The following is a 19230-nucleotide window of genomic DNA, read 5'->3' on the forward strand; positions in this document are numbered from 1 at the left end:
AACTTGAGGCTATAAATGCTGTGCTCTGGAGAGTCCCTGGTAATTTAAATTCTTAGCTCCCTTTCTTCATTACAAATTAGGACAAGAAATGAAAGTAACTGAACTGGACTCTGGGCCAGATCGCTTTTAGATGAACCTTGTTTTTCTACAGTAGTACCAGTAGTTTAATACTGACTATCCATTAAATTGCCTGACATCAGACCCCTTATATCAAACTCAAAAGGAGGCAATCAGAGCCCGTGGACGGCTTTATTCATACACAGGCATGCCGTGGGCGTGCACACAGGCCTGTGAGCATAGGTCTGTGTGTGCCGCCTGATGCTGGCGCCTGGACCTGCGCGTCAGCCCGGGTGCCCCCACCCCACAGGACGCAGACAGGGCGCAGACCAGACCCTCCTAGACCAGCTGTCGGGCGCCACAGAGGGCCGGGCCTCCCTACCGCTGGCCTTGCTGCAGTTCTAGGCATCAAATACACTGCGATCTCCCAGGCCTCCCCCCCCCCCCCCCCCCCCCCGTGCGCTCACAGCTGGAAACAACACACCACTCTCTCTCTCTACCTAGTGAGCTAAGAGGCAACTTTCATCACAGTTACAATAAAACACAAAAACACGACTCTGACAACCCTAGCTCTACAACAAATTACAAGCTGTATGAGGTATACAACGTTTTAAATATCACTTTTTAAAATAGAAAAAGCCAGAAAAACAATGAATTGTCACCTGAAGCCGAGAAAGGCACAGGACAGAAGGGCTATTGAAGGGGGGCACACCTCCGAGCGTACTTTTTGTGTGCTTTGACTTTTGGATGCATGGTATGCTATGTAGGCCCAGGGAATCAAAAAATTGAAACAAAATGCACACAAATAAATAAACCAGATTCTATTTCAAATTAACAACAAATTCTATAAGGGTGGAAAAAACAATCTAGTTTTCTTTCTTTTCTGCATTTTTCTGCTGTTTTTCCAAATGGCATTTGTTTGCTTCCTTTTTCTGGGTTGGGGGGTGGGGCAGAGTAACTTCTAGATGCAGTATTGTAAACCTAAGGAAACAGGAACTTCAGCTCTCCTTGGGAGGTTTGTATTTCCTGGTGGTGTAGCAACCTTTAAAGTACTTCAGGAAAGGAGACAACGGCTGATGTTATGGGAAACATAACTCTCTTGCACATCACCCATAATGTCAGCTATGTACACAGGCAACACTAACTGCACTGTGAGGGATTAGAACTAGAGGTGTCATATGAATTTGTGATTACATACACACACACACACACGTGATTTTCCTAGCTATCTGCTGAGAGCAATGAAGCCATGCTACTCCATTAAAAACAAAAAGCACAGGACCCCGATCTTACTAAGTGCCACTGTATACCAAACAGAACTCGTGTTCCAGGGGGGATGGGAAATAGCTCTGCAGCAGAGGAAGTGCACAAACGCTTTTTAAAAAGATGAAAATAGCCGGGTGCCGGTGGCTCACGCCTGTCAGCCTAGCTACTCAGGAGGCTGAGATCTGAGGATCGAAGTTCAAAGCCAGCCCGGGCAGGAAAGTCTGTGAGACTCATATCTCCAATAAATCACTGGAAAATCAGAAGTGGCCCTGTGGCTCAAGTGGTAGAGCGCTCGCCTTGAGCTGAAGAGCTCAGAGTTTGAGACCCACAACCAAAAAAAAAAAAAGTATATATATATATGAAAATAGGAGAAATGACACAAAAGATCGGATACAGGATTCCCATTAAGTAAACCTAGAATGACTTGAACATTAAATAAGTAATCCATAAGGTTGTAGATAGAAGGGTGGCGGTGTTCCGTAAGTAGAACACAAACTGATATGGTGGAGGACTAGGGGGCCTGGAAGGAGGGGAACCGTGCCATCTGACAATCGCCGTGGTGAAGACTGGTTAGGAGAGGAATGAAATGCATCTGAGGGTAGGGGAGTGTGAAGGGGAACAGAATGTGAACGACCTCTCACAAGGACAAGTGGAGAGAGTCGGAAACGATGGAGAAGTGCTGAACGGTGCAAGCGACACTGTGACCCAGTCAGCGTCACCAGTGAACGCTGGCCCACGCAGCGCACATCACACCTGCAGGCTGAAACTAAACTGCAGGCAGCGCAGACAAACCCTACTGCACCAGGTAACCAGCCACACCAAACGCTGCCTATAGCTGAGAAAAAATGTTAAATTCACACTAAATTTTCTAATTTTCACTAAATCTGGAAGAAATGAAGACTGAAGTATTCAAAATTAAAGAAGAATAAAGTACCCACTGACTTTCAAAGGGTACAAAACCTCTACACAGAAATACATATACACACATACACTCATGTTCATACACATGAATGATAAAACAAAGTGGCAAAACACAAAAACATCAATGAACTTCTATAAAGGATAATACAGAGGAGTTCCTATGCTTGCAACTTTTTTGCAAATTAGGAATTACTACTAAATACAGTTAACAACAGGACAAAAAGGACTGTCTATGTGCAGGTTTCTGAAGCTAGTAAGCGGTTGTCTCCAAAACAAGCTACACATTATTTTCTTTTTTAAAAAGCCAACCTCAACTGAAAAAATACCTGTTGGCAGATAGTCCTAAGCACATATCGCGCATACTCCCTTAAATTGGCAGTCTCCATGGAAACCCCTTTCCCACAGGACTTGGAGTTCTGTGAGCTCGTCCAGATATCTTCTGCATTCCCATCACGCCGCAAGCCCCTCACAGTGAACTCATCATTCTTCAAAGAGCTGACAGTGCTACTACCGATTTTGGCATCTCCTAAATAACAGAACCACAAAAGCAAAATCACAATTTTAGGAGGCAAGGAGGTTAGCTTCCAGGACTTAAAACATATGAAGGTTTTATTACTGAATAGCCAATTACTCAACAACAGAAAGAATGGACCAAGAGAACTAATCAGAGAACCCAGAGCACTGCTGCACATGGAATAAAAGCAAGGTCCAGACTCATTCCTTCTTCTATTTACAGAACTAAATATATTTCCACCAGATTTGGAAAGGTGATCCATTAGCAGTCACACTTAAGTCATCATGGAACACCATTTCACCAAAATTTCAAGCATCAAAGCACTCAAGTTCATCCGACTCACAGACATGCGTCCTTTTCCATTTCTTCTATCACGGTGACTTACTGTCCGCCCATCGCTCGGGGATGGAAGAGGGCAATGTAAACCAGGGTTCGTCATCTTCCTCATTCTCATACCCAACTTGGAAAAATGTCTGCTCAGCTAAGATTTAGGGCAAATCTTTTTTAGAAAGTGATTTTCCCTCATATCAAAGTCCAGGCGAGGTGGGGGGAGGAATATCTGAACAGTGGAAAATAAGGAATCTCTTGTTTCTCCATGGTGAGAGTAATAGAATTTGGTAGTAAACACTGTCAAACGACAGCAGAACTTTCAAACTTTTTGTGTGCTTACCAACAGTAGCAAACCAGACCTTAACAAGGAAATTTCCTGGTACCAACAAATGAGTTGAAGCAGTCTTCACTGCCTGCAGTAAATGAGCCCCGGACAGTGTAAAAGGGCATTCTAAAGCCATCAGACCAACCAAGAAAATACTCGGACTTGGCTGAAAGGGGCGGGGAGGGGGGCGGGGGGGGGGGGGTCTGGTCGTGGGGCCTGAACTCTGGGCCTGGGCGCTGTCCCTCAGCTCTTCAGCTCAAGGCTAGCACTCTACCATTTGAGCCACAGCGCCACATCCGGCTTTTTTCTTTTTGCTTATGTGGTGCTGAGGAATTGAACCCAGGGCCTCATGCATGCAAGGCAAGCACTCTACCACTGAGCCACCTTCCCAGCACAGGGAAATTTCTTTGAAAGTCTGAATGGCTTATGAATATTTACTTTTGAAATCTTAAAAATAGAGCACAGGCTGGGAATATAACTCAATGGTAGAGCTCTTACCTAGCATGCACAAGGTCCTAGATTACACACACACACACACACACACACACACACACACACACACACACACACACACACACACACACACACACACACACACACACACACACACAGGGTATTTCAATTCACCAGTATATTCTCATTAAAATACAAAAGAAAAGACTGAAAGTTCACCTAAAGGAATTTACTTACTTCAAGAGAACTTTTCAGGAATAGAAGGAAAAGACCAAATTCTACACATACCAAAATGGAGTGTGTATTTGGCATGCTTAGGTGATATAAACAGCTATCTACACATTGTAAACCACTGTAGAAACTAGGAACCAAATTCCATAGAAGATCTTGTCATCTGGTCAACAGGAAAGCGAAGGACATGGTGAGGTCAGGTGAGCTACAACTTCTGTGAGAGCAGGGACAGACGCTTCTGCCCGAGTTGGATATCCCCTTTCTTTTCAATGTTAGGGTCACAGAGGTTCGAGGAACTGGGCTAGAACTTGTCTGCAGCTGACAGACAAGTGAACACGCTCACGGGGTGCTGTGAACCCCCTGAAGCCCTGCTGACTTTTGGCAGGCCTGATCCTGACTCTTCAAACCCAAGGAGCCTCTCTACTATTTGAATAAAGCAGCAGACAGATTTCACTTGGGATCTGACTGGTCATGCAGGTGGAGACGGCAGTGATCTTGGCTTCTGCCATTAAAGCACCTGTCACATATTCACATTTCCAACATTGGCCTATCGAAAATCCAGTGAGCCTTAGCAATGCCATCAGAAAAAGCCCGTCCCTTCTTGGTGACTCTGACATTTATCACATAATAGAAGCAACCGGCTGACTTGTCTTCAAGCACTATCAGAGAAGGGACCTAAGCCCCTGGGCTCAGAGAGACTCTTCCTTCCCATCTAGCTGCAAAGGCTGTGGGTGTTTCAAGAGTGTGGATATAATTTGGTTGAACTTTCTATCCACTTGGTAATTCTGTTTTAGTCAGAATTTCTAACAGAAGGTAAAAGGCAATCATTAGTGAAGGACAAAAACAGGTACCCAAAGTTGGAAGTAGGCATCACTGAATACTTCCTAGCCATTCAAATCCTTTACTATTTACAGAGTAAATAAATGCCTAGAGTATCAGAAGTTAAAGCATAGATGGCTAAGGCCAGGTATGGTTGCCTCATCCCTTAATACTAGCAAATTAGGAGACTGAGATTTGAGGACCGAAGTTCAAGGCCAGCAAGGCGGGAAAGCCTGTAAGGCTCTGATCACCAGCTGATCACTGAAAAAGCCAAAGTAGAGGTGTGGCTCAAGTGGCAGAGCACACATGTTGAAAGTGGGGACAAACACTTCTGCCCATGTTGGATATCCCCATTTCTTTTAGCCTTTAGCAAAAAAACTAAGGGACAAAGCCCAGGCCATCTGTAAGCCCCAGCACTGGTGCCCACACACACATGCAGACATTCCAAGAAAATACATACAAATAAGGACGTAAAAGACATCTTAAACACTATGAATGAAAAATTACTGTCACAGCTAATACTGATTATTGACGAAACAACTATCACTTGATTAAAAAAACTGAGGCAGAAGAATATAGACTAATTCAGGGTCCCAACAAAAGCAAGAATACTACTATTAGAACTTAATTTTTTTGATGTTCTGAACCCAGAATATACAGTGATTAAAAAGTAAACCTTTAGTGAAAACAAGTCATTGATGTTCTTCTACCCACAAATGCTATGTTTCTACCAACACACGAAGGCAAAACGATGCAGCAGTTCCAATGGTCTATTTCACGTCAGAATGAGACAGTGTAATTATAGCAAAATGAAAGACGCCTCTATATAAATTGCTGCAGGATCGATAGGGACAAAAGACAGAATTCTCAGAGTTCTGATGGTTCTTGGACTCGGAAGCCAACCAATTCCTCCCGGGACAAACAGAACACATGGTTTCAAATACGGTTTAATTACACCTGAAACTCAATGCCAGTTATTTTGCCCCAATTTCTGGTGACAGTCTTACCAAGCATCATAATTGCTTTTAAGACGGCAAAAACGGCTCCCACTTCGATGCTGTTGTGAGCAGCGGCTAGCAGGTGTCTGTCACAGGAGGATCTTATGCCAGGGAAAGGTTTGCCTAGAAAAACAACAACAAACCCGTGACAGCCCCTGAGCACATTAGCAGCCATCTGCAGTCACTGTCGTCCGCAGGGCCTCGCCCTCGGCCTGCTCTAGGTGATGCTCTGGGATTCACCAAGAGACACTGCCAGTATTCTTGTTTTCTTTGTTTTAACTATTCAAAGTGTTTTTGCTCCTCAGAGAGATATGCCAGTAGAACTCCCAGGAACACATTATGTGTCAAATGGATCTTTAGGATTAGACATCACTGAAAGCTCTAAGATTTGTTCTTAGTACTGGTGCTATAGGAAGAGCATCTATGAAATCACTGCCCTGGGTGGGCTGAGGTGGTTCAGAGTCAACACGCAGTGTAATGGAGGATCAGGCTGCCCACCGGTGTGGCATGACCTCAGAGCAGAAGTATTCCACGCGTTTATTAATTACTTATTTCCCAATAAACCTTGATGTTACATAAGTGAAGTCCTGTCAGCCTGCCCACTGGAATTATTTCACTCCTTCATCACTCTCAGATCAAGCCACAAAAGTCAGGAAGGAAATTACTAAACAGCTTGTGAGGTCACAGAACTTCGGCTCCCCATGAACACATACCCGAGAGTTTCCAGCCATCGTCTTACCGGTCGCCTGCGGTGACAGGCAGGCCTGAGGAGCTCGGAAGAGGTGAAGCAGGAGTCTGCACGTCATCCTGGCCCCCGGCTCCGCGTCGGCGTCTCCACAAGCTAGGGGGGCATGAAAAGCAAGCTTGCTGACTCACACAGAACAGCTCCATCGGGCTGTCTACTAGGCTGAGTCTGCTGGCTCCGTGCTTCTGAGAAACCCGAGCGCAGTCCATTAGAAATGGGTGCACGGTTGTTTCCCATTCCCGAGGGGTCGCATGCCTCCATACACAGCGTCCACGGGTGACTCTGCCCCTGAGCCCGGCGCCCCACCCCGCAGGGCCGTCGGGCCGCGACCACTCACCTGCCGCCAGGAGCGAGGGCAGAGCAACGTGCTGCACGACGTCCTCCAGGGAGAAACACTGTCGTGCTATCAGAATAGCAATGAAAGTAGCTAATGAATCATGGAATGAAAGGTCACTCACCTTCAAGAAAAACATTGACAGGTTTTAATACCTAACACCCCGCAGCAGGAGCAAGATCAGTATCTAAGAGAAAGTAGGAAATTCCCACACGACCTCAAATCCCAACATGGCCCACAGAGGGAAATAACTATCTGCACCCCAATACCGTAAGAAGACACTGAGCCTAAACATGTATTCAACGGAACTGGAAAGCATGATAATGATTTTTGGCAAAATGCAATCTAATACATCATTGAAAGGAAAGAGCATCAGGAAGCAAAGAAAAAGAGAAGGTCCTTCCTGCAGAAAACAAGCCACAGTAATATTCTGGAGTTCCTTTCTGTGGCAACTAATGTGTTCTTTTTTGATGGTTTTTTTTTTTTTTTTTTTTTTTTTTTTGTCAGTCGTGGGGCTTGAACTCTGGGCCTGGGCGCTGTCCCTCAGCTCTTCAGCTCAAGGCTAGCGCTCTACCACTTGGGCCACAATGCCATTTCTAGTTTTCTGGTGGTTTATTGGAGATGAGTCTCACAGACTTTCTTGTTTGGGCTGGTTTTGAACCGTGATCCTCAGATCTCAGCCTCCTGAGTAGCTAGGATTACAGGTGTGAGCCACCAGAGCCTGGCTAATGTGTTCTTTAATGTGATTGAATTAATTTTAACAACTCTGAAAGTTTCCAAGTGACCCAAATTAAAAAAAAAATTAAAAAGTGGAACATTAATTTAGTAATAATGCAATCTCTACCTTTCCTGTTCTCACAGAAAGAAAAATGATACCTTCAATAGCCTTCCTAGTGATTGCTACTATCTGCCAGGGACTAGGACTAAGCAACATTTAAAACAAAACAAAACAAAATCTAAGAGCACACCATGAAATTATGAGTAACCTATTTTTATGGATGGCAGATTAAGGCAGAGTATACTTAAAAGTAACTGAGGACCTAATGAATGATGTTAAAGATAAAATCTTGGGTCTTTTCTAATTGAAAAATCAAGCCACAACTAATGGTTTGTTTGTTTTTTTGTTTTTTTTTTTTGTCGGTCGTGGGGCTTGAACTCTGGGCCAGGGCACTGTCCCTGAGCTCTCTGAGCACTCCACCACTTGAACCACAGAACCCCTTCCAGTTTCCTGACAGTTAATTGGAGATAAGAGTTTCATGGATTTTCCTTGTCCGGGATCTCAGCCTCCTGAGTAGCCGGGATGGCAGGCGTGAGCCACCGGTGCCTGGCTTGAGTCGTACCTTTATATATCATACTTAAACCCAGAGAATGAAGGACGTTCAGTCCTGAGACAGCAGAACTAGGGAGCAAACCTTCATCCAAGAGGCAGCTCTAAATTTTTTCTAAAGTTCCTTATCATAAGTTTTACTAACGTGGCGTAAGTGACTCCAAAAAGTGATTTGGCAGAAAAATGTAAATCAGGCAGACGTCTAAGAAACCCACACCTGGGGAGCGGCCTGACTGCTGCGGCATCGGTGCTATCTCTAGTTGAAGTGGACACTTCTTTGTCACTTTTGTAGACACACTCAGTAAGAAAGATGGGTACCTTCTTTTATTTCAAAGTTGGTTAACTGTTGATAAGGGTCTTATGGACTTTGCTGCCCTGGCTGGCTCTGAGCTGCAGTTCTCAGATCTCGGCCTCCTGGGCAGCTAGGAAGACAGGCGTGAGCCACCAGCGCCCGCGTCTTTTGGTCTCACTAGCCTCAGATGTTCATGAGCTCGCTTGCTGCGGCTCGAAGCTGCCACCATGCAATCCAAACAGGGCCCCTTCCATCTCACAGAAAGAGCTTGCACAGCTTTGCCTTCCAGGGCGATCGACACGTCCTAGTGATGTCTAAGGCAGCACAACACAATCGAACACCCTAGACAGAGACATTCACTAGCCATCTCCAGAGTGTCCAATGTTTTAGCTGTCTCCCATGACAGGGGACATATCACAGACATGTTCAGTTATATCCCAAGATGAAAACGAAAAATAAACAGCTGAGAAGAGATAGTATGTATGCATATGCCTAAAATCAGCTAACCAGAAAGTTCAGGAAATAGGAAACTCTTTCTTGGCTCCTGCTCAAATAAAGCTATCTATTTTATTTTGATTTTTTTCATGTGTTTAATTGTTGGCAACTACACTGTAATGTACTGCTTTTGGACAGAGAAAGAAAAATACTTACATTGCAATTGAGTAAGTTAAATAATTTTAAAATCCAAATAGATTACTTGGTAGCTAAATTTAAACTTTTTAAACATATTTAGTGAAAAGGAAAACTTACATCTACAGTGCAAAGTACATCATTAAACCCCCACACGTGATTTGAAGAACAACAAAGAGCCTTCAGAACACCCAGCCACTCTGAACTGAGGACCGTGCAACAGGCCGTAAGCTCGGAGGAGAAACTGGCTATGTCATTAATCCTAGAAAAGAAAAGCGCAACAGCAGAGAGTCACGGGGGACCTTCTCAGCACTTTATTTCACCACTATTCATTTTCTGAGATTTAAGGATATAATAAATACCCTTTTGTCAAATAACATTTAGAGCCTTAATCAACGACAACAAGAAGACTTTAAATGCTTCGTAGTAATCAATAATATCAAGGAATAAACAATAGTTGTTGCCACACTTAGGTAAATTGGCATTTTTTGATTATGTGAACAGAGCTGATCTAGAGCTTTACATTTTTATGGCTATCTAAAGTTAAAGACACTACATAGTATAAGTAGATTCAAAGAGTTTTTTATTTGTATTTTAAGGTATGTTTTTGAAACTGATTATATCACACATAGAGCATACCTAAAGTATTCCATGACTGAGGAATAAACCAGAAAGCATTATTGTTTGGGATACGAATATTGTAGGATAGAGCAGAGGTGAATTCAGAAATAAAGACAGGGAAATGAAGGCAAATGAGAGGCAGATGTGAGCACAGACAAGCGCTGAAGAGCTCAATTCCAAGTAGCAGCCCGGCGGGACCCCTGCCCAGGGCGGAACCAACCTGCTGGGGTCCTGGTGGCCCATGCACACGTTCATGAGGGTGTTGCAGACAAAGCTGTAGCGGTTGGCCGCATTGTCACTGAGGATCTTGCCCAGCACCGAGTAGTTGATGCTGCGGGCTGAAGGGTTCTCAATGAAGTCCAGCATGAAGTCTGGGTCCCAGCGCAGGTTGGAGTTTGCAGGCAGCACATTGTTATATATGGTTTGCTTTACCTTTGAACAGGCGCTACTGAGGTCACAAGAAGAAAAATTAGAAACCAGCAAAAAACACACAACAAGAAAACCATTGCATGGAAGGACATATGAAGTCCCCGAAGAAGTTCTAGGTGACGAGTTCTTAATCTCACATTCCTAACAAGCTGGGCATGGTGTCCAAAGTGTAGTAATGTCTCAATGAATCATTTACTCAATTTATGAAAGGAAAAGATAGAAAACTTTTAGTGTTAACCTTATTTTCTATATCCTTTCCAAAAGCTGTTCACTAACGTTATCACCAAGTATTATTACTTAAAAATGCAAATGGATTTGAGTCGCACACTGGACATCCTGGTAAACTATTGGCGGTACATGGACCCCGTGCTAAAGCACATGGGCAGTGGTGCAGCCATGAAAAACAGACATGCGTGCCGGCCTTCTGGCAGCTTCTGTTCCATGAGGGGTGAGGTGAGCTCTGTGATATACCTCAGCAGCATTACTTTTCAATGACTTTTTATAGGAGCTGGGGATGGTGGTGAGTCCATATGAGTCCAGCATTTGGTGAAGCTCACAAGTTGAAGACTAGTCTGGGCTACATAGCAAGACAAAGGCCGGCCAAACAAAACAAGGAAAAAAACAGTCTACAGACTGTTTGCCTGAGGCTGTTGCCACTGTCAACAGCTTTAAGGCAACAGATTGCTCCCTTCCATGCTTACTACAATATTGCTTCAGTCTTCTTTCGTCAGAATCAGTTCTGAGTGGTGTCTGTTAAAAACACACATGTCTGGGCCTCACTGTCGGTTTTCGACAAGCTCTCCCAAACACATGGAGTGCCAAATACTGCCTGTGTAGCAGTGGTCTAGCAGAGAGAACTGAAATCACTCACTATGTAACAATGATTACAGCCTTCTACATTCCGGAGTCTTCTTTTTTTCAGGCAAGTAATAGAAAAATTTGTCAATAACCAGGGAAAGCTGTGGCACTTTTTTAAATGACCCTCTTGTGGTCCCCTACTCTTAATCCTCTTTTGCTCACTGGGCTTACTGTGCCATCCTTTGTATTCGGCTCTTCATTCACGTTCATTAGCCACAGTTCTCAGGTTCTTCGTGTGGATCACAAAATGCTAACTGGGTGCTCTCCTGGTCCCCTAACGCCACAGACCCAGTCTGCTGTGCCTCCCATATCCTCATCTCAAGTCTTTAATAAAATGGACTTCTGCACATTGTAGAGTTACCAAGTTTTTGTTCAACTACTGAATTCTACCAATCTTTACATTTGTCTTTAGAAATAATTATGCCTTTTTTCTTAATTTTTATGAGGTATACTCTACTCTTCTCAAGCATGTAGATTTCTGTACAGTGTTCTAACTGACTGGACTGGGAAACTCCTGAATTCTGCAACTCATGCCTCATTTCTGGGCTGCCTGTTCTATTTACTGTAGTCTGTTTACAAATTTCTATGTTTAATGAAATACTAGTTACAATCTAACCGGTCTCCGTGGTATATAAGCCAAAAGCCCAGAATTTTCCTTCTGAAACAACACAAACCAGAAAAAACAGCTAGAATAATGAAATCAATATGTACTTTAAGGCCAAAGGGACTTGTGCTCAAATCTAGCATGGATCACGTATGAATTATGATTGAGAACAATGGCTTCTGGCAGGAAAGCCTACCAGAATTCCTGTGGTAGCTGTGAAGATTCATGATTTTCTTTTTCTTTCTGCTGGTTCTGGGGCTTGAACTCACGGCCTGGGCACTGTCCTTGAGCTTTTCTGCTCAAGGCTAGCATTCTACCACTTGAGCCACAGCTCCACTTTTGGAGATGAGTGTGTCAGGCACTTTCCTGCCTGGGCTGGCTTCAAACTCTAATCCTCAGAGCTGAGCCTTCTGAATAGCTAGGATTATAGTGTGAGCCACCAGGGCCCAGCTGATTCCAGGACTCAGTAGAGAAATAACCTGGTACCTGAGACATACCTGTCTTAAGCTACGGTTGCTATGATTAGCATTACAATTCCCCAAATGTTCCTCTCTGCATAACTATATGTGTTTTATGTAAGATTATTAAAATTGCTTTATTATACAAATAGAAATATTGCTGCACATCTAGCTTGCTTGAATACTCTGCTAATACCAAAACAATCCTAGCCACAAGATATCTCAAGAAAGTTACATTATCCGGACACCAGTGCTCACAGCTGTAAACCTAGCTACTCAAGAGGCTGAGATCTGAGGATTATGGTTCAAAACCAGCCTGGGCAGGAAGGGCCTGTGAGACTCTTCAATTAAATACCAGAAAACCAGAAGTGGCGCTGTGGCTCAAGTGGTAGAGCGCTAGCCTTGAGCTGAAGAGCTGAGGGACAGCGCCCAGACCTAGAGTTTAGGCCCCATGACTAAGAAAGAAAGAAAAAAAAAAAAGATTGTATTGAAATCGGGCCCATTTCCACATTTCGTCAAGACTGTGAAAATGTGATTTTGAGGGTCTGCCTTCCACTCCATAGTAATGCCTACAAATGAGTCAGGCGCCTCAGGGCACCGTCTGTGCAGTGCCCAGCAGACGCACGTACTGGGAGGAGCACCGCGGGCAGCAGAGAGACTTTCTGCCCTAGGAAATTTACACTCTACAGAGGAGCATGGTCATAAATCACAGTGTAACAAAAGGGAGGGGGGACGGACGAACAGGAGCTGGGCAAGGGAAGCAGAGCCATGGATGGCATAGAGAAGCAAGCGGGCAGGCGGCGGCGGGAAGTCCTGAACAGCAGGCGAGAGTAAGCACAAAGGGTTGGAGAGACAGGCCCACAAAGGCCCCGGGGTGAGCAAGGTCGGGGAGACAGGCCCACCAGAAGGAGATGGGACACTATAGAGTGTTTGAAAGGCTAGGGAAAGAAGGAAGGAAGGAAGAGAGGGAGGGAAGGGCAGGAGGGAGGGAGGGAGGGAGGAAGGAAAGAGAAAAGAGAGAAGGGAGGATAAGACAAGACAGGATATAGACAAGTAGGTAGACAGACAGGTAGGTAGTCAGACAGACGGAGAGGCAGATAGATCTGCCTGGAAAAGCTCTACAAGAGCACGTGGGGCCGAGGACCCTTGGCTGACTCACTAGGGAATGGTAACATTTTGCAGCCTCACGGAGAGTATTAAACCCAAAGTAACACTTAAAGCCTGATTTTTAAAATGGGCTTATCAAAGCCAAGGTGGTCAGAAATAAAAGCAGAGTCTCCCACTAGTGTAAAGGTGTGTGAGACATTTATCATCACCTCACTATGCCTTACCTAAAACATACTGCGGAACTTGGGTTGTGCTGGGGCGGTGGGCTTGCTAGGCAGGCACCCTGGCCCTTGAGCCACGCCTCCAGCTGTAAAACTTACAAAAATATAAACCCTCAAACACAAAAAATCATCCTCTTATTGTTGAAGACATGAAAGTCAAAGTTATGGTTTATGACATAAAGGTCACGGTGACGTAGGATTAGAAAAACCCCATGATCATATACCTACATCTTTACTGTGCTTTTTCTTTTATTGCAGTTAGGTATCTTTAGTCTTTACTTCAAACTAATCTTGAATATATCAACCAGTCACATAATGGAAGTAATTGTTTTTCCCATTTCCCATTTTTTTTTTTTTGGGGGTCCGGTCATGGGGCCTGAACTCTGGGCCTGGGCGCTGTCCCTCAGCTCTTCACCTTAAGGCTAGCACTCTACCACTTGAGCCACAGCACTACTTCCGGCTTTTTTCTTTTTGCTTATGTGGTGCTAAGGAATTGAACGCAGGGCCTCAGGCATGCAAGGCAAGCGCTCTACCACTGAGCCACCTTCCCAGCCCCATAATGGAAGTAATTGTAATGAGTTTATATTATTAAAGTGGATGGCAAAAGTGGAGCCAGGCTGTGGTCTGAGGACAGTCCAAGCAAATACGTTAGCGAAAGGCTATCTAAAAAACTAAGCTGGGCATTGTGGAACAGACCTGTAATACCAGCTATGAAAGTAAGAGTGAGAGGAACACGGCTGGGAGAGGCCTTAGGCAAAGAGCAGAAGACTACCTGAAAAATAACTACATCAAAAGGGCGGAAGGCCTGGCTAACAGACCAGGACGCCTGCCTAGCAAGCACCCACCCCAGCACCACACACAAACACACCAAACCAAGGGTACCACCACACACAGACATGGGCTCTGGATTTTCTTCTACTCACCTAAAGAGGTCTCCAAATTTACTTCTGAGGTGGCTACAGGACACGTAGAGATCGTAGAGGTAGGCTAAGATGCACCTCTCTGGAGAAGAACACTCTGAGGGGTTGACCACGTGCTTCACCACGCCGCACAGCCTGGGTGCAGAAGTACAGGAGGAATGAGGCACCGGTTCTGACACTGTGCATGTCATCCGCCTGTGTCTTAAAGAACACCAGGAGAAGGCACCGGATTGTTAAAACTAGTCTTTACAGCGCAGCGTGGGATCAAACACTAGTTTTTGTTGTAAAAGTTTCAACAACAACAAACAAACCCAACCAACCAAACCTCCACACATCACTGGGGGAATAAAAGCAGTGGGAGGAATGCCTCCAAACAAGCCATCTAGGGAGAGGAGCTCAGCAAGCAAGCTGCTCCGACTAGAATGCACAAAGAAGAAGGGCAAAGCGGAAAACAGCACAAAACCATTAGGAATGCAGTCAGCAGGAGGACTGCAGAGTTCACCCCTTTATAAAGAAGCAATTCTTTAAGGAAGCAGTTGTGAAAAACCTATCTGGTTCTGGCTTGAATTCATAAGCTGAAGTCACAAGCTCCTTGATCATCCAACTTAGAAACAAACATATCTGTGTTTTTCTTATATACAGAGATAAAGCCCCATCTTTTTAGTGACATATCTGTGACAGGATTAGTTCTAAAGTACCACATTACAATACTGTGCTAAGTTTCCCCAACTGCTCAAAGAGGGCTCTGAGGCACAGCAAGGGGAAATTTCTTGCACAAAGGCAAAAGCTACTTAGTAACAGAATTAGGGGAGCCTCTCTGCACCATTCAGGGGACAAGGAAAAGCAGGAGAGCCTGCCTCCCACAGGCTAAGAACAAGAGAACCGTGGGTGTCAGAGGCGGACCCCAGGAGACCAAAGAACACCAGTAAACGAGTTTCCGTATACTATCTTATAAGAATGGCTTGAATTAAAGAACAGGGGCAAATTCCCAGTTAGAAAGATTTGTTCAAGTCTGTAAGATGCATTAGCTATGTGATGTTGAGGCTGTGATGTTAAATATTTAAGTTTTATAGCATGCTCGTGGTCTACTAAATTATTTCCTAAATTATAATACATTGTCTTGTATTTACAAGTTTGAGATAGTTCAGATTCTACTCCTTAATGTGTATGTACAATGAATGTATATAACAGCCAGCACTTTTCCTTTCTCCAGAAAAGCTGCTGTTAAATTGATTCAACGTGATCAATAATCTAGAATTTGTTCCATGTGCTAGATACAAAGATGTTATCAAATTGAAGAACTCCACTACTTTTGAAGCCAAGAGCAAAAATATAAAAATATGGGGGGGGGGAACCCAGATTTTCTTTTGTCATAACAGGCTCGAAAGAGGGGAAAAAAGGGATGAAAGGGACTTGAATCAACTCTGAAGAGCTTGCTCTACTCAGCTGGTACAGGGAGGGTAGTCAGCGATTCTTCAGCCCAAATTCACTCACAGTGGCAGAGACAATCTTAGGCTACAAATACAAAGTGAAAAGAAGACTGAAAATGAAATCATTTGTTTCAAGTTAGCTCTTGACAAAAAGTATAATTTTAATCAAAAAGAAGAAACTGAGGAATCAAATGTCCACAATGGCAGAGTATACAATGCTTTATCTGGTGTTGGACTCCCAAATATATACATTGTAAACGCACACAAGAGAAGTTTCAAGTGTCCATTATTTACACTACATGAGGACGATGGGCACTGTCAATGACAGAATGATGTAAATAAGCAACCCTGTACACTTTTCAAGGGGTAGGAGCAAGTCAGAAAGGAGCAAAGAACCATACTTAACTGAAAAACATATTCTTTACAGATTTGTATCTCCAATACATGTTTTCTGGCAAATGCTCTTTTAACTACAGTCTTATTGCAACAGCCATCAGAATTATTTTTTCTCTTAAAAGTTTTATGTAGCGGGCACTGGTGGCTCATACTTCTACACAGAGGTGTGAGATCTGAGGATCACGGTTCAAAGCCAATCAGGGCTGAAAAGTCCCCTTGAGACCCATTACCTCCAATGAACCACCAGAAAACCAGAAGTGGTGCTGTGGCTCAAAGTGGTAGAGTGCTAGCCTTGAACAATAGAGCTCAGGGACAGTGCCCAGGCTCTGAGTTCAAGCCCCATGACCAACCAACAGAAAAAAGAAGTTTTATGCATTTTAGGACTGGAAATAGTTATGTTATTTTTCATACTAACCCTTCAAACACCTGGGCTGTCTGATCAGGATTCAGGATCAGACAGCTGTGGTACCGCCTGAGGACAGCCACTATGCAGACGCACAGTCCCGTTGTGTAATTTCCTGCCAGGCTGGAGGACTTTAGGAGCAGTTCAGCTTCCACCACACTCAGCTCATTTAGTAGCTACAACAGAGAAGAGGCTGGATAAAACTGCCGTTGCCCAAGCAAGTAGGAAAACACGTCCCTCCAAAGACCACTAAAATAGTGTCATTTGCTACACCACCCTTCCAAAACACAAGTACTGGCAAGTTAAACTGGTTTTTGCTTGTAAGCTTTAACCAATTTTTAGATTGTTCTTCTGTCTAGACATCAGGTGCATAGAAGGAAGTACCCAGTGCTAAATCAGTTACTGAAACTTTATGGCAGCCTAGATTCTGAGCTAGATAATTCTAGAGAGCATCCCCATTCTACATTTTCCCTCCTTAAACATAACAGGCAACTTTCCATCATTTTCTTCTTATTAATTAAGGTAATGCCTACTATAGAAAAAAATAAAGCCAAGTCAAATATCTATTCACTAATACTAGAAACAGATCAACTAAAATATCTTAGAAATACTATGGAAGAGAGCAAAATTATTAGGCTTTAGATTTTTTTTTTCTTTCAACATAAAATGTGCTGTAGAATGGAGGGAAAATAATCTTTCTTCATTCTGAAGACAAAAATTACAAAACTAAAAGAATTTTCAAAACTCTCACATATTAGATGATATCTATTTTTAGCACCAGTAATAAGTAATTAAATGAATGCAAATATAACTAATATACTACTTATACTGTTAAATCAGAATGTCAAATTTAAAAAAAAATAAGAGAAGAATGAGTATGTTTATTGGTAAAGTTATGGTCAGATACAAACAAAAGTTTGGGTGTGCTGTTCTACAGCAGGGCGGCACGGACATACTGTACATTACAAAAAGCCTGAGGAAATACATATCTGTATGCAAAACAACATTATACAAGAGATGCCTGTGCCTAAGCATCACAGGGTGTGTGATACATATGTTTTTACGTATCAATTAAGAAATAAATTTAAGCCAAGACGGCGGGGCACGCCCTAAGTCCTGGCCAGTCAGGAAGCTGAGGTGGAAGGTCACTTGAAGGCGGCTTCATGCCCAGCCGGGTCACTTGTTACACCTATGGGTGCACTTTTTATAAATGCAAAGAAATGCATTTCTTGATGCCTGGCAGAACTGTTGCCCTACAGGGTCTTTCTGGCACCTGTATTGCGAAATCAATCAATCCGTTGATATTCAGCGCCGGCTCCATGAGATCAAAGATGAGCTGGATGTGGTGAGCCAGCGGGAGGTGGAAGGAGGCCCCGGAGGCAAAGCTTGTGATCTGCTCCAGCACGTTGTTAGAGATCTGCGGGCAGGGCAGGGCAGAGAGAGAGAGAGAGGGTCACACAGCAGCTGCAGGCCAAGCTCCCTCAACAGAGAGGGTCACACAGCCGCTGCAGGCCAAGCTCCCGCCCACCTCAATTCTGACTGCTCAAGGGGGATTCCCTTAAGAGAAACAAAAACCACGTGCAAAGCAAACTCCCTTACGGTTATCATTTGAAGAAACAGGACGTGATCACTAAGATCTACACCTTACTGATCCTAAAACAATCTATGACTGTTCATGTTTTTAGACGATCTAATTGAATTTGCACCGGACAGTAAAGCAAACAGATGAGCAGATGTGGTTTCTTCTTGAGTTCATAGTATTTTAATTCAATCAACAGATTCATCCTTCATCAACAGTGATATGGGATCAATATGTAATTGAATAAACATTACATTAGGGATTGTTTTACATATTGATTATCGTCATCAAATAAAACACACAATAAAAACATATCGGAGGTAGGCAGCCTGATACTTTAAAATGAATGGTTTGATACACTCCCAAGTATAGTTGGTAAAATGTATTTGTGAATTTATAAAGGCCAGAAACATACTGCATAGAAAAGCTTTCTAAGGAAATAAAAACATTACACATGTAAACAGAGAACCTCAAATGGCTACCTGAGACGTCACCTGATGCTGATCAAAATACGAAAGGAGCTGGAGTTTTGTGAACACTGCCTCCAGGGTTGGGAAGGCCTCTTGTTTGTTCTTCCTGGCTCTTTGTCCTTCATCGCCTATAAATAAACATATAAAATAGATTATTTTTGCATTTAAATGAAATGCTTAATTTTAAAATACTTCTTACAGAGGTAGGGCATGCATTAGGAAAGAGAATAGTTACACATTTCCACAACATGAATGCATGCCTGTCGTGAAGGAGCCCCCGCAAAGCCCACCTGGCACTTTTCATGCTCCTCACCCACTGGAGGGGTGGGTCATCGAGTCTCCCTGCAGCCTGGACTTCGGGCCCCCATCTGGAGCTTTACACAGATGACGCACACAATGTATGCTTTGCACTGAACAACATTGTGCTTTGAAGACTGAGTCATTCTTGATGTGACTTTGACATGTTCTACAAATGAATGCCCACACCTGGCA

The 19230-nt window shown here is 43.7% G+C and overlaps 2 protein-coding genes across 9 annotated transcripts in view; one reads left to right on the forward strand and one right to left on the reverse strand.

Annotated features, from left to right (window-relative positions):
* LOC138804484 (mediator of RNA polymerase II transcription subunit 12-like protein) overlaps positions 1-19230 on the reverse strand; it is a 215186-nt gene that overhangs the window by 46444 nt on the left and 149512 nt on the right. For 7 of the 8 annotated variants that reach the window (XR_011365277.1, XM_069988758.1, XM_069988757.1 and 4 more), the window contains 10 exons: positions 18751-18866; positions 17963-18106; positions 16702-16865; positions 14464-14595; positions 10084-10311; positions 9363-9504; positions 6997-7117; positions 6654-6755; positions 5924-6037; positions 2571-2770 (listed from right to left, as the gene is read on the reverse strand). Coding sequence is in view for 7 of the 8 variants with exons in the window: in XM_069988758.1 (XP_069844859.1) it covers positions 2571-2770; positions 5924-6037; positions 6654-6755; positions 6997-7117; positions 9363-9504; positions 10084-10311; positions 14464-14595; positions 16702-16865; positions 17963-18106; positions 18751-18866 (1463 nt within the window). In the remaining variant the exon portion in view is untranslated. The remainder of the gene's footprint in view (positions 1-2570; positions 2771-5923; positions 6038-6653; positions 6756-6996; positions 7118-9362; positions 9505-10083; positions 10312-14463; positions 14596-16701; positions 16866-17962; positions 18107-18750; positions 18867-19230) is intronic. The other variant, XM_069988754.1, reaches the window with a different exon arrangement.
* The window catches only part of LOC138804488 (P2Y purinoceptor 12), a 43436-nt gene that overhangs the window by 11946 nt on the left and 12260 nt on the right, over positions 1-19230 (forward strand). The window lies entirely within an intron of this gene.

The sequence above is a fragment of the Dipodomys merriami genome, unplaced genomic scaffold (genome assembly GCF_024711535.1).
Source record: "Dipodomys merriami isolate MVZ:Mamm:240054 unplaced genomic scaffold, mDipMer1.0.p SCAF_367, whole genome shotgun sequence".
Taxonomy (NCBI): domain Eukaryota; kingdom Metazoa; phylum Chordata; class Mammalia; order Rodentia; family Heteromyidae; genus Dipodomys; species Dipodomys merriami.